General features: G+C 40.1%; 1 protein-coding gene across 1 annotated transcript in view; it reads right to left on the reverse strand.

Moving 5' to 3' along the window:
* Positions 1 to 14,396, reverse strand: part of LOC100559392 (hornerin) — a 48,124-nt gene that overhangs the window by 19,392 nt on the left and 14,336 nt on the right. Inside the window, exons 7-16 of the mRNA XM_062979554.1 lie at positions 13,797 to 13,835; positions 11,712 to 11,753; positions 8,816 to 8,887; positions 7,534 to 7,575; positions 5,944 to 5,982; positions 5,290 to 5,319; positions 3,478 to 3,516; positions 2,473 to 2,490; positions 1,722 to 1,763; positions 797 to 847 (exon numbers count right to left, since the gene is read on the reverse strand). Coding sequence (XP_062835624.1) covers positions 797 to 847; positions 1,722 to 1,763; positions 2,473 to 2,490; positions 3,478 to 3,516; positions 5,290 to 5,319; positions 5,944 to 5,982; positions 7,534 to 7,575; positions 8,816 to 8,887; positions 11,712 to 11,753; positions 13,797 to 13,835 — 414 coding nt within the window. The remainder of the gene's footprint in view (positions 1 to 796; positions 848 to 1,721; positions 1,764 to 2,472; positions 2,491 to 3,477; positions 3,517 to 5,289; positions 5,320 to 5,943; positions 5,983 to 7,533; positions 7,576 to 8,815; positions 8,888 to 11,711; positions 11,754 to 13,796; positions 13,836 to 14,396) is intronic.

A 14,396-nucleotide genomic window follows, 5' to 3' on the forward strand; every position in this document is an offset into this window, starting at 1 on the left:
CTTAGTCACATCCAGACTAGACTACTGTAGTGTGCTCTATGTGGGGCTGCCCCAAAAGAGCATTCAGAAACTTCAATTGGTACAAAGCTCAGCAGCTAGACTGCTCACAGGAGAGGAATATAGGGAAAGAACTACTCCCTGAAGCAACTACGCTGGCTTCCAGTTTGTTTCTAGGTGCAATTCAAGGTGCTGGTTTTAGCCTATAAAGCCCTTAACAGCTCAGGCCCAGCCTACTTGAGGGACCGCATCTCTTCCTATCAGCCCGCACGAGGTCTGAGATTATCAGGAGAGGCCCTTCTCTCAGTGCCACCATCATCACAGTTGCATAGTAACATTAGTCAATGTTTTAATAGGGATAATAGCATTTTACTTAGTATATTACATAAGCTGGTATTCATTAAAGTAATACTTAGAATGTGATTTTCCTGCTTCTTGGCAGGGGGTTGGACGGGATGGCCCACAAGGTCTCTTCCAACTCTATGATTCTATGATTCTATTATTCTAATGTTCTTGAAGAGGAAGAAACCTTTATCTGGGAAAGACTTTGTCTTTAACTTTGTCTGGGAAAGACTTTGTCTTTAACCAATCTACATTTCCAGAAAACAGAATGCTTTGCAAAGTCAATAAGTAGCCTAGCAGCAATGGCTGAAACATGAGTTTCCAGGGTGAAGCAATTTGTGAAGATTTTCTTCTATGAGGTTCTAATAAAATAGAAATGTGGTCTGGCATATGACACATGTCCCTAAACAACTGTTTTATACATTACAACTTTCTTGTTTAATTGAATGATATTTACCTGGACAGTAATGCGAATGGTTTCGGATGAACCACTCTGAGGTCTTAAACCCTGCACAGAAATAAAAAAGAGGCTTTTATTTACTTTCCAGCCCTAAAATTGTGATTTGACAAGATTTTAAGCCACCCAAATGACCATTAGATATTGAGACATCAAAAATTCTAGTCCAAATCACACAAAGATAGCTATCGAAGTGTTCCAGTGATATTTTCTCATTGTTTTCATAGTATTACATTTGCACGTTTTATGCCTACTGACAAAAGAAGACAATATTTTATATCTATAAGTAAAGGCAAAGGTCCTTCCTTGACATTAAGTCTAGTTGTGTCCGACTCTGGGAAGCTGGTGCTCATCTCTATTTCTAAGCCAAAGAGTCGGCGTTGTCAGTAGACATCTCCTAGGTCATGTGGCCTGTTCGCTTTCCACAGAAGCGGTACCTATTGATCCCATATTTTCATGTTTTCGAACTGCTAGGTTGGCAGAAGCTGGGCCTAACAGCAGGAGCTCACCCCGCTCCCTGGATTTGAACTGTCAACCTTTCAGTCAGCCAGTTCAGCAGCTCAGTGGTTTAATCATGGGGCCTAATTCTATATGAAACAAAATATCACAAGATGGAATGTTTTATTTTAAGAAGTGATGTTTGTAGTATATATGAATAAATATAGCAGGATCTAACAAAGACATGTGTTGTGGCATAAACATTTGTGGATACACTAATTCTTCACCCAAATTTGTAGATACATCTAGACATGTTTGGGAAAGTATAATGAACGGGGAACAGGAAATAAAATCAGGGTGTATAAATAAGGACAGTTATGTTAAAGCTTAAATATATAGGACATCATTTGTCTGACTGTTTTCCATACAGAGTTGATGATTACATAAACACCCTGGCATTGGTAATGGATGAAGAATGATTTCTTACCTTGGAATAAATGGCTCCATTGTATTTGGAATTTGCAATTTTCTAAAAGAAAATATGAAACCACTATGATCCAGCTATAAGAAATGGGAGTATTACATATGAGCAAATCATTTAGGTCTTTAGCTTGATTCCCAAAATCATGGTTTCCAATCAGTGTTCCATGAAACCTTGTTCTTCCTTCAGAATATTAGTAATGGCTGTCAAGATTTTCTTAGGACAACTTCTCCACCTCCGAAGGCTTTTACTTTAAATGTAAGCATCAGAGAGGGGGGGCATATTCAGTGTTCTCAATCTTTCAGATGTCATGGACCTCAGCTCCCTTAACCTCCGAGGCTCCTTCCACACAGCTTTACAAAATCCCACATTATCTGCTTTGAATTGGATGATATGGCAGTGTGGTCTCTGATAACCCAGTTCAAAGACAATATTATCTGCCTTGATATTTTGGTTTATATGACTGTGTGGAAGAACACTGAATGTTCTGCCTTATGTTTCTGGGACTGAAGTCTAAAACATCTGAAGATCCAAAAGTTGAGATCTGCAGCTGTATAGTAGACTTCTGGCTCATACAAGCAACAATGTACCCCTACAGCAGAATGAGACAGCTGTCACAGGCTATGGATGTTGGTGTTGAAAATACAACAATGCTTAGCACTGAAGAGTGAAGAATGGTTTAATAGTAAGACAATAAGCATGAGAATTGTCTTCATAATTACAAGGAAATTCGTATTAAAAGAAGCATTCTGCTTACCGATGAAATGGATTCACGCTGTTGGGAAGAGACAACAGAGAATGGCAATTGTGTTATTAGCTTGAAAAATTAGTCATAATAGAACTAAGACTAGTATGTCAGTGCAATCTCAGGGCCTTTCCACACAGTCATATAACCCAGAATATCAAGGCAGATAATCAACATATCTGCTTTGAACCGAGTTATCTGAGTCCACACTGCCATATAATCCAGTTCAATGTGGATTTTATACAGCTGTATGGAAGGGGCCTCAGAGAAGTAACTCCACTGATTTCAATAGGACTTACATTTGGTAAGTCTCTCAAACAGAATTTCTAATCCCAGTAAGGGCAACCCTTCCAAACAAACCTTCCCAAGAAAACTCCATGATAAATTCAGCTGTCAGCATAAGTTGTAAATGGCTTGAAAGCACACAACTGCATGGCAGGAATTGACATATTCCCATTTAACCCATGCACTTACAGCTAGTCATTACAAAACCTTCAAATTTGTTATTGCGTTTCTGAGGCCCCTTCCACACAGCTGATTAAAATCCCACATTATCTGCTTTGAACTGGAATATATGGCAGTGTGGACTCAGATAACTCAGTTCAAAACAGATGAATTATCTACCTTGATATTCTGGGTTATATGGCTATGTGGAAGAGCCCCTAGTCACACAGCAGTGGAGAGCGTCTCTACAATTTGACTTTAAAATGAGACAAATCTAGTTTTAAAACCAGATTATGCTCCTAATGACTTTTCTCCTGAGACCCCAAGAAAGAGAACAACAAAACTATATATTAACAATGAATTTGAAACAAACACCAGAACAACAGTAAATGATAAAATCACATCCGTGATTTAAAAAAAAAATTAAGAAGAGAGAAACAGGCCATAGTCACCATTGCTATACATGACTCAAGCAGAATAAAGTTTCAACAAAGTGGCTTGCCTTCATTGAATTTGGTTGGATCTGTACCCTGCTGTCTTAATGTTAAAACATGGTAATGTAAAAGTTTTTACCTCTGGGGGGAAGGGGTTGCTCTGTGGGTAGGTGTACACCTGTAATAATAAGAACACAATAATAAAAAGAGATTTCCCCAATAAATGTGTGGTTGATTTCCCCCCCATTTTCTAGAGAAAGGCAAGAGAAATCTTCAAAGTACAGGCAAAGGAGAAAGAAAACTGGCATTGCAGAATCACATTACATCCTCTTTTCTAACTGATAGAACTTATCAGGAAATCATTTTTCCTTTACCCTAATTTTAAAAAGAAAGAATTGAAAATAGGAAATACAGAAATATTCAGAGCAGTTTTGTTCTCTGTGTTATAGCTTTTATTGTACATATCTAATCCCAGTGAGTGTTGGTTAAACAAACAAACAAACAAACAAACAAATAAGCTTTTTCTAATTATCTAAGAAGCAGGTTCATTGACAGTACTTATCCTGTATACTCAACTCGTTGTTGGGTATACAGTATGTGATAATTACTGTCAATGAACTCATGGAGAACCTGAGGGCACGTCTTGGGCCCATCATTATTATTATTATTATTATTATTATTATTATTATTATTATTATTATTATTATTATGTCAGTGTACTAGAGGAAGTGAAGACCACCAGCATTGAAGCAATGCTCCTACGCCATCAACTCCACTGGACTGGCCACATTGTCCGAATGCCCGATCACTGTCTCCCAAAGCAGTTACTCTACTCCCAACTCAAGAACGATAAACGGAATGTTGGTGGACAGGAAAAGAGATTTAAAGATGGGCTTAAAGCTTACCTCAAAAACTGTGGCATAGAAACTGAGAACTGGGAAGCCTTGAGTGCTCTAACTAGAGGTCAGCTGTGACCAGCAATGCTGTGGAATTTGAAGAGGCATGAATGGAGGGAGAAAGAGGAAGGCACATCAAGCCAACTCTGACAGGACCGCCTTCCTTACTGTGGAAGAACATGTGGGTCAAGAACAGGCCTCCACAGTCACCTACGTATCCACTGCCAAGACACTACACTTGGAAGGCGATCATACTCTGACAACAAGGGAACACCTAAGTTTTAAGTTTTAAGAAGTTTCTCTCCAGAAGGAGACTCAAACAAATCATTTCCTCTCCTTTTAACAAAGCATAGAGAGAATATATTTAGGAAGGGCTAAAGAGAAGAAGAGCACCTGTTTATTTCAGGGTTTACAATTTTAGAGGATGTAGATTGCATTGCTGATCTTAAAATGTCTACATCCATACAGAAAGGGAAAGGAATTCTATCAAGGACATTCCCAATACAATATAGAAAAAAAGAGTATGGTTTCCATTACTAACTTAACTTTGTAGCTTTGATTTCGGGAGAAAAAGCAAAGCCATTTCTACTACTGAGAGTAATGTTTTGTTATGATGTTTGTTAGTATTGAATTTTAACTTCCATTAGTAGAGAGAGCTCTGTGAGATTGGCTGCCTTGCACGCCAAAATAATACGACTGGCTTTAAATACAATGTACTCTTTGATCACTGGAAGCGCCATTTCCTATTTTGCCCAGACAGTATTATGTCTTGGATTACCATTGAGAAAAAGAGGCCATTTTTAACTTTAAAAAGCCATGCAGTTAACATATCACTTCTGTGGGGGAAGGAGGACGGATGTGTATAATGTGAGTAAGTTAAAAATGATATGGATACGCTGTTGTCTTGTAATGAGTCCCTAAGAGATATCAAGGGCGAAGATAATACCAATGTCCACATAGCAAAAGGTGTGTCATCGTGCTTGGACTTGCTGAAGCATGAATCACAGCTTACCAATATTGTACTTAAAAGGTAAAAGGTGGCAAAGGAAACATACCTTTACTTTGCTGCCTGCATTGGTGGAAGACTGAAAGAAATAGAACAACCATAAATATCAGATATAGCCATTTGGAGTAAAATGCAATTTATAATCACATTATCCTTATTTACATCATTCTTACAATTCTCAGGTAAAGAGTAAATTGCCCTATTGCTTTGTCTGTTCGGGACCCTGAAGTGGGCCAAGGATGGAAATTAAAATGAATATCTGTTTTATGTGAATACTAACTTTAATAGCAAAGTGTTGTTATTGTGTGTGTGTGTGCCTTCAAATTGTTTCTGATTTGTGGTGACATTAAGGCCACTCTATTGCAGTTTTCATCAAAGGAGGTTTGCTATTATCTTCCTATGAGGTTGAATGTGACTTGCTCAAGGATATCCAATGGATTTCCATGGCCAAGCAAGGATTCAAACCCTGGTCACCTGAAACCACAATGCCATGTTGGATCTAATAGTGAAGTAAAAAGATTTAAATAGTAATGGGAATTGTTGAAAACTCGGCACTCTCTGTGACATTAAAATGGCAAGGATTTCAAATTTCTATTGAATAAAACATTTGATTGCACAGGATTCTTGTGAATATTTATCACAAAATGAGTTAAACTATGGCAAATTTTTATTGAATAAATTCTAAGGCAAGGATCCTTCTTACCTGGCCATATGAAGACTGGCCACTAATGTCAGTTCCAGCCTGTAAACAAACCAAAACTCTCTTAATATATATTTTTAAATTGTATGATTCAACCAGCATTACATTTTGAGTATTAAATGGTGCAGCCAAGCATGTGTCTGGCTGAAGAAAAAGGGGACCCAGAACTAAATTTATTAGGAAAACCTTTGAAGTTTAAGACTGTGTCTAAGCAATAATAGTAACTATTCACTATAATTCTGGCCCCTTGAAACTGCTTCAAATAATACGCCATAACACAAGAATGACAAAAGCTTCAGTTAGTGATTTTTCAGCTAATAGGATGAACAAAAACACAATGCACTCCTACACATTCCTTTCCTAATAGTTAATGATTCAGAGAAGAGTGTATAGGATGCAGGGTTGTTGTATGTCTTTCGGGCTGTGTGGCCATGTTCCAGAAGCATTCTCTCCTGATGTTTCGCCCACATCTATGGCAGGCATCCTCAGAAGTTGTGAGGTATGGATAAACTTTATAAACTTAAGTTTATCCATACCTCACAACCTCTGAGGATGCCTGCCATAGATGTGGGCGAAACGTCAGGAGAGAATGCTTCTGGAACATGGCCACACAGCCCGAAAGACATACAACAACCCTGTGATCCCGGCCATGAAAGCCTTCGACAACACATGTATAGGATGCAGTTATAATACTTACTCCTTTTAAACTTGTGTATGTGCTTTCATACTTCTTTGGATGTAGTACACTCTCTACTGCTTCTGAAGTGGGTTTATATCCACAAAATTTTCCACAACTATAAAAGCCAGTTAGCCTCAATGATGATACTATAAGGTTTATATGATGCTATCACAGTACAAAACAGGTCTTCAAGATCAGGCTGAATTTCTAAATATATGTGCAAGCAACTCCTTTCTATGCATAGGTAAGCAGAACCAAGTAAGTAACTGATCCAGTATTCACAACAGGTATCAACCCAAGTATCAATCCACAAAGCTAACTGGTAAGACATATTGTAAAGGATCATGTTATCACCTCCTTTTTGGTGTATCCCCTTGTCTGGCACCCAAACAGCAGGCTCCAGATCATGCAGGCTGTCTACATGAACATTTTGATTATTCTCTGTTTACTAGAGAGAATGATATTGCTTTGCCCCATGTTAAGTGTGAAAGTTGTCTTTGCTAGACCACCCTTTAAAATGGAAACACTATAGGAAGATATTTAGTTATGTGGGAGAACATATACTTTGAATGCCCTAAATTTCAAGGTAGGATCGCCTGTCCGGAAAACAACTGCCATTCAATGCATAGGTCAATGCATCTTACGCTATCTCATGAGGGGGATAGCAATTTCTACTCAATATGTCAGGAACCAACAGCTTATTTGTGCCCATTAGCTACAATTCTTTCCTAGAAATTCATTGGACACGAATAGCCAAAGGGTTATGGATTTAAAAGTGTTTCAAGGGCCATCACTTTGAGTAGCAATGGGACAGACATTACTGCATAAGAGAGATAAACAGTCTATGTTTCTATGCATTGTCGAGTATCATACAGTCTACATCATAGAAGAAAGTGATATAAAACAATACTTACATCTCCACAACCATATTTGTTATATACACTTGCGAGTTTGCCCTGCAAATAAGAGGAAAGAGATGCATACTTTATTTTTGCAAGAGGCAACACATACATCATTGTCTGTATAACATACATGCATTGTAGAACTGCTAGTGAAGAGTTGTTGATTATTATAGAGACATAATAGTTTGTGTATGATTAAGTAAATAAAACAGTATTCTATTATGTCAAAACCTGGGTGTTATAAACACTGAGAAAATTAAGCTAACAAGTAATATATATTGCAAAGGAACATTGCAGAAATCCATTCAGTTCAGGAATGGGATGCAGAGTGGTCCTGTCCACAAAGTTATTTCAAAGGAAAGGCTTAAGCTAGTTATATCCTACTTGGAGAAGTGTCAATATTTAAATAACTTTTAATTGTTACATGGACAGAAAACAGTAGAAATATTCAGACATTGATTTATATGATTTATGAAGTAAATATTATCCTTTCTGGATGGTGTCATTTTAATATTGAATGTAATGTTTTAAAATGTTTAATATGCATTAATTTTAATTCAATTTATTTTAAGCTTATGTTTTATATGTGTTTAAGGCATTGAATAATTTCCATATATAAGCCACCCTGAGTCCCCTTCGGGGTAGAGAAAGGTGGGGTATAAATAGCATAAATAAATAGGGTAAATAAATATTATGAATGATTAATGTTCCTGTTGACTTATTTGCACAAAATCTGTCAGTTGAACAGAAAAAGACAGCTTCATGAGTAGTTTAAAAAAACCATATTGAGAGCAGGGTGATGTAATAACCCCCTTAAGTAATTTTGCAGTAATAAATCATTCGAAACAACTAGATGGCAAAAAGTATGATGTATCATTCTAAGGCCTCAATTCAGTATCTCCCAGTGTACATAGATATCCCTCCAGTTTAGCATAGATATCCACATGCCCCTGATGTTGTTCTTAACAGCCAGAGAAAACATGATTTATAGCAGCACTGAGACCTCTGGAGAACCCCAGTGGATCTCAATATCGATATCATTATATGGGGGATGCAGCCAGACACTTCTCCAAGCCTGCCTGCTCACCCAGAAATATGGAATAGTGATGCAGTCATTATCAGGGGCTTATCAATCGGCCTGGAGTGGAGCTTTGGCAGTTCCAAATAGGAAGGATGAGAATATCAACAAAGCAGCATTTGAAAAAAGACGTCCGTATGTATAAGGGAAACTTACACATGTGGATGCCCCTACCAGAATCAAGAGGCCTAAATCTAGATCATAATGTGAACTTACCCCAATGCATCCACTGCTGCTGCTGCTGCTGCTGCTGCCGCCGCTGCCTTTTCCTTGTGTAATCACAATAACCTGGGAAAAGAACCAATATACCATTCATTTTTCATATCTTTGTTTTAACAAGGGAGTCAGCAGTTGTGGGAGGAAACTAAATAGCCTGCTGTACATCCTGAAAATATTAGACAAACATATGAAGCATTTGACTGATAGTCATCACAATGATTTCTGGCCTCTAAGCCATGGACTTGATTGTTCAGGAAAGCTCCTTGGGTTCATAAACTTCTTTTCCCCCATTTTGTTGCTCATATTTCCCTCCTATTCTTGTTCTCTTTCCCATTTTATGCATCTGGGCACAGCTTTGACACATCACTCCATGAATTAAGGTTAATACCACACTGAATGTTAATCTTAATTTATTTTATAACCATGATTGGGCCAACCCCAGATGTAAGGTTATGGATCTGCTACTCCCTACTACATTTTGGGAATCAAACATTTAGTGAGAGAGGTACACTATATGGGGAAATATTGCATGGCTGTACTGCATTTTTTTAATTTTTTGCAGTTGGTAATTTCAGTATGTAGAGTGCTTTCCAAGATATCATGCAGATTGCTCAAAGATGTGTAAAATCACAATAACCACTTCATAAAGATTCTTCTCACACATAAGGACACTTGTTGGTAGAAAATTCAATGAGCAGAGTATTGCGCCAAATTGCTATGTGTGTGTGTGTAAAGAAATCCTTGCAAAGTTGCTTGCAAAAGATCTCTGCAAAAAAGTGAGCTAAGCTTTTGCAGAGGCAAGCCACGCCTCAAACAATGTATCGGTTTGCTGGCAGATGGCTGGGTTTGTCAGTTGAGAATCTGGGCTTGCAGGGAGAGCACAGAAAAGACAGGCTCTCTAGCTACGGTCAAGTAGCAGTTTAAATATGCTATGCTGGGTATATTGAATGCTGATTGATTAGTTATTGATCCTATGCAACTACAAGGACATTGTACGATTGCTGAACTGTTTATTTGACTTCAACTCAACAAATAAAGTTTTCTTTGTTCTTTTAATTCCTCTGCCTGGTCTGAGTCTTTTGCACATGGTGTTAACTGGACGCTGCTGGTTCCGCTATACACACTCGCTAATACAGAGGATGGCGAAGCAGTGCAATAATTAAGAACGCTTAATGTAATGTCTTACTTGGCTTTTCCTCTCTTGCTTATTTCCTGGTTGCTATTCTTGGGGGGATTGTTCCATTGGCTCTTGTTTTGGGGGTGGAGCTTGGGACACCCCTGTGGGTTTGGATGAAATGGTTCAGCCTGCGAGCTAATCTCTAGAGGCCTTTTCCCCGCCATTTTGCATTCCAGAACAAAGCTTCTTAGAGTTAGGTCAAAAGAATGGTCTGGGTTCCTTTTGCCTGGCAAATCAGTACAGGCAGTTCTTGTCATGTAATTACCACACAGGTCATAGTTTAGGTACTTACCCATAGCTTGTACTTACCTATAGTTTGTACTTATCACAAAGATAATAGCTTTAGGTATTTACTATTAAAGTGTTCATCATAGCTAGTAATTACCACTTAGTTATTATAGCCAAAGTACTTATCAAAAGCATAGCTTACAGTTCACCCTAGCTGGTACTTACCTCACAGCCTAGTACCTACCTTTCTTCATAGTTTGTGTGCTTATCTTTTATAGTCTATAGCCTTCATTCTCAATCAATATAGTTTATTTCTTTATAATTTCAGTGATTTTACCTCATATTATTTCTAATACAGCAAAAGGCTTATTTTCTGTGTAATCAATCTACAATCTCTGTTTTCTATTATATGTTTCTGATTCAACATTCAAGATTCTTGCCTAAAATTACCATTTCCTGTGTTCCAATAAACATATTTTGGTTATCTTTACCCAGCTTTAAGAGTGATTACTTTAAGGTTTGAGGTATAATAAAAGGGTAAACCGACAGTCGCTTGGGTAGCCACACACAATAGCCTTCCCTTCCCCGAGCGTGCTGTCACACTTAAAATGATTGACTAATGAACTGATTCTAGACAATGATCTTGAACTTGTGTGATTTTAATGTTACATTTTAATGTTTGGTTTTAAGTGTAATTGTTATTTTTGGAAATTGTATGTGGGCATACAATTGCTGCCAGTTGTGAGGCCGCACCGAGACCCCCTCCGTGGATGAGAAGGGCGGTGTACAAGTATGGGGAATAAATAATAATAAAATAAGGTCTCCTACTATTCTTTTGAATTCTTGGTAGTAGATGACTTTGTGGAAGGTAAGGTCCTGCCAGAGCAAGCTCTAAGGTAGGTTTTGCCTGCTTCCCTTCCTAGTTTATTTTTGTGATTGTCATGGCGCAGACCGAAAGGTTGCAGGTTTGAATCCAGGGAGCAGAGTGAGCACCCATTGTTAGCCCCAGCTTCTGCCAACTTAGCATTTTTGGGAAGAGCTGATTTACTATGTGTTCTAGCTATGTTGAAACCTACCTCGAGCAACAAGGAAAAGTAAGAAATATTGTTGTTGTTGTTGTTGTTATCATCATCATCATCATCATCTCTTCATAGGGACAGACATCAAGGGATAGTGATGCAAATTACTGTACTTCAGCTCCCATATTTTGTCCTGTGAAACTTCCCTTTTCTCATCAGATTCCAGATTCACTTGTGTTACACTAACTGGTCCTGAAATCCCAACTGGATAAAAGCTTTTTGCAAGATTTCTGATAGTTTCAGGAAGATAATAAAATAAGGGGAAATTGATGTTTCTCCAATCAATTTCCCAATTAAAAAATCTTGCAAAGACTTTATATGAGGCTAAAATATAGCTGTTTATCCCTAACCACTCATGAAAAGAAACACAAAATTGGTTTTCAAGTTCAACAAGAAAAACAATACTTACTTCAGACGACTTGCTGCCACTGTATGATGAACCTTGAACATTCTGAAAATACACCATGGGTTTAAATAGAATGTAACAGGGAATACATTTCACCCACAGCATTTATTATAAAATGCTTTGATTATAAATAGAGTTTGTTTGAAACTCATTTCATTAACTATACAGGAATGTAATCAGTGCAATGGTGAATCCACTCTGGATTTTAATCTAGCCTTTAAAAGAATTATCCAGTGTGCTTAACCAACTTGGGAGATAGAGCTTCATTCCTGGGACAGCTCTTTTAAAACCTGGAATAAAATCAAAGTGGATTCATACCATCCCTGCCATGGAAACAATTGTTCATCCTTGATGTGCAAGAGATTCATGTTTGTATGCCATATTTTCCATCAGAAATGGGCTCTTGCATCCTCCATTTCTGAGACTCTTTGAACGTGATTCTGAACAAGTCCTGTGAGGAGCAGCTAAAAGAGCTGGGCATGTTTAGCCTGCAAAAAAGAAGGTTGAGAGGAGGGCCATATATAAATGTGTGAGGGGAAGTCATAGGGAGGAGGGAGCATGCTTGTTTTCTGCCGCCCTGGAGACTAGGACACGGAACAACAGCTTCAAACTACAGGAAAGGAGATTCCACCTGAACATTAGGAAGAACTTCCTCACTGTGAGAGTTGTTCAACAGTGGAACTTTCTGCCCCAGACTGTGGTGGAGGCTCCTTCTTTGAAGGCTTTTAAGCAGAGGCTGGATGGTCATCTGTCAAGGGTGCTTTGAATGTGATTTACTGCTTTTTGACAAGGGGTTGGACTGGATGCCCCATGAGGTCTCTTCCAACTCTAGGATTCTATGATATGTGTCTAGTGTGTGCATGACTCCAGATATGCAGGCAGGGCCGGCCGGAGATAATTTAAAATATTAAGCGTGGGTGGGGAAAAGCGCCCCCCCCGCCGGTGCCGCGGGAGGGGTGGCCATGTGCTGCGGGAGGCACATGGCCATGCCTCCCGCGGCGCCGGCGGGCCCCGCCTCCCACGCCCTGGCCCCGCCTCCCGCGCTGCTCGCCCTGACCCCGCCTCTCATGCAGCGTGGGAGGCGGGGTCAGGGCGAGTAGCATGGGAGGCGGGGCCAACCCTGGCCCCGCCTCCCACGCTACTTGCCCTCGCCCGTCTGGCCTTTTCCAGCTGGCCAGACTGTAGCGATCGCGGCCTGGAGGGACCTCCACTGCGGTCTGGCCAGCTGGAAAAGGCCAGACGGGCTAGGGTGAGTAGCGCGGGAGGCGGGGCCAACCCTGGCCCTGCCTCCCGTGCTACTCGCCCTGACCCCGCCTCCCACGCTGCGTGAGAGGCAGGGCCAGGGCACGCTGGGCAGGAGGCGGGGCCAGGGCATGCAGCGTGGGAGGCGGGGCCAGGGCACGCTGGGCGGGAGGCGGGGCACCACCCTGATGATGCCCCGCCTCCCGCCCAGTGCGCACTGGCCTGGCTGGCCTTGTGGCCTGGCTGGCCTTGCCCAGCCGGCAGCCGGCCATGTGGAGCTCACTCGTTGCCGAACAGGCCTTCCTGTTCACCGGTGAGCGAGCCCATGGTCCCCGCTGGGGCAGGGGAAGCCTGACGGCGCCCCCCGGGGACCTGCGCCCGAGGCGGCCGCCTCACGTGGCCTCTATGGTGGGGCCGGCCCTGTATGCAGGCATACTGGGAAGGATTGCAGAAATCCATTTGGTTCAGGGTGGGATGTTTGAGGGTTTGGTGCACTTAGGTTTATAGGACGGGAACAAAAGACCGCATTTCCATGTGTGATAGCTTTATGTCTGTAGGAATGAGTGTGTACTTGCATTAAAATTGTGCAAAACATATGGCTACAGCTTTGGCGTATCACTCCATGTGGTTTTCATGCTCAGAATGTTGAGCCCTCCCTAAGCCAAGAAGTTTGGAGGGTTTTATACACAGCAATGATCATAACAGATAGCAAAAAAATGTTTCCAATTACAATATTTCTGTAATTTTGGAATTTACATAACTTAAAACTATATAATCACACCACACTACGTGCTTTTTTAAAAAAGGTATCCATGTCCATATCATGTCCTTAAGAAGAATACATACCTTGACACAACCACCACTGCTGGACTGGTATGTTCCACCCTGGGGGAAAAATTACCAAATTTTTCTTAGAAGAACTGTAGCAGGCACATAGGTTCTAGTGTCCGTAGTCAGAAACAAAGACAACTATTACAGCCCCTGCATGTGTTAAACATGCAGGGGTGCCCGTGAAAGTGAAAAAACCATTGTAGAAACCCACTATTGTTTAAACCTTTAAAAAAACACCTCTCTCTAGATCCTTCAATGCAACTCTGTTTCCAATTACTGTCAGATGTTGCCCATGGACTTTTACTGGAAGACCTAGAGATTCCTAGATAAATATTCTCTGTAGAATTTTTCAGGTCCTCCACCACAACGTTATGGTCAACATTCGGTGAACAATAAAATCCACAAAAATGAAACTTATAAATGTGGAGGAACAATTATATATACAGTAGAGTCTCACTTATCCAACATAAATGGGCCGGCAGAACGTTGGATAAGCGAATATGTTGGATAATAAGGACAGATTAAGGAGAAGCCTATTAAACATCAAATTAGGTTATGATTTTACCAAAACATCATGTTATACAACAAATTTGACAGAAAAAGTAGTTCAATAGG

Source organism: Anolis carolinensis, chromosome 4 (genome assembly GCF_035594765.1).
Source record: "Anolis carolinensis isolate JA03-04 chromosome 4, rAnoCar3.1.pri, whole genome shotgun sequence".
Taxonomy (NCBI): domain Eukaryota; kingdom Metazoa; phylum Chordata; class Lepidosauria; order Squamata; family Dactyloidae; genus Anolis; species Anolis carolinensis.